The 767-nt window shown below is 64.0% G+C and overlaps 1 protein-coding gene across 1 annotated transcript in view; it reads right to left on the reverse strand.

Annotated features, from left to right (window-relative positions):
* The window catches only part of MUC5AC (mucin 5AC, oligomeric mucus/gel-forming), a 40,425-nt gene that overhangs the window by 38,290 nt on the left and 1,368 nt on the right, over positions 1-767 (reverse strand). The window contains 1 exon segment of the mRNA XM_027766681.1: positions 537-644. Coding sequence (XP_027622482.1) covers positions 537-644 — 108 coding nt within the window.

A 767-nucleotide genomic window follows, 5' to 3' on the forward strand; every position in this document is an offset into this window, starting at 1 on the left:
CCCTGCTGAAAGCATCCTCCGCTGGGCCCCAGCGAGCCCTTGGCATGGAGTGAGATCCCCTGCCATGATCGGGTGCCTGCAGGGATGGCTCACTCCTTCATGCTGAGCGTCTACCGTGGGCCAGCCCTGGTCTCCGTACCGGGGTGTGGAGGGAAGACCCTGTAAGGCTCCTGTGCAGGGAGGTCTCTGAGGGCAGTTCGCAGTTTGTACAAGGTGGGGCTCTGGCTGGGGCATCGGAGGGCCAGGAATGGGAGCAGTGCCTTGGGAGGCAGGGACAGTAGAGACGGAAGGACAGGTTGTGTTGGCTCCAAGGATGCCCAGAGGACTTGGCTTTCCTGAGAGAGCCCTGCAGACTGAGCTGGAAACCGTTTTCAGGTGGCAGGAGAGCAAGCCTGACTGTCACTGGGAGACTCCCGTGGACACGCTTCGAGCTGCCCTGCCCACCTGGGACCAGGGGCCCCTGGACTCAGGAGAGTGGCCAAAGCTATAGGCCATAGGCAGCACTGGCCTGGGAAAAAGGACGGCTCGAGTCTTACCTGTGTGCTGGGCACAGGCCAGGGCCAGAGCCAGGGCCCACAGTGGGGCCAGCTTCCTCAGGCTGACACCCATGGCGCGGAGCATGGGGAGCAGTCCCCAGGAGGCCTCTGAGGAGGGACCCAAGTCGGCACGAACCTTTTATAGCCCCAGCGCTGGCTCCAGCCCCAGTGACTTCACGTGGGTGGGTGGGGCGGGGCCAGTGGCTCCCCCTCACCCCTGCAAACAGTGGG

The sequence above is a fragment of the Tupaia chinensis genome, unplaced genomic scaffold (genome assembly GCF_000334495.1).
Source record: "Tupaia chinensis unplaced genomic scaffold, TupChi_1.0 Scaffold143624_1, whole genome shotgun sequence".
Lineage (NCBI taxonomy): Eukaryota > Metazoa > Chordata > Mammalia > Scandentia > Tupaiidae > Tupaia > Tupaia belangeri.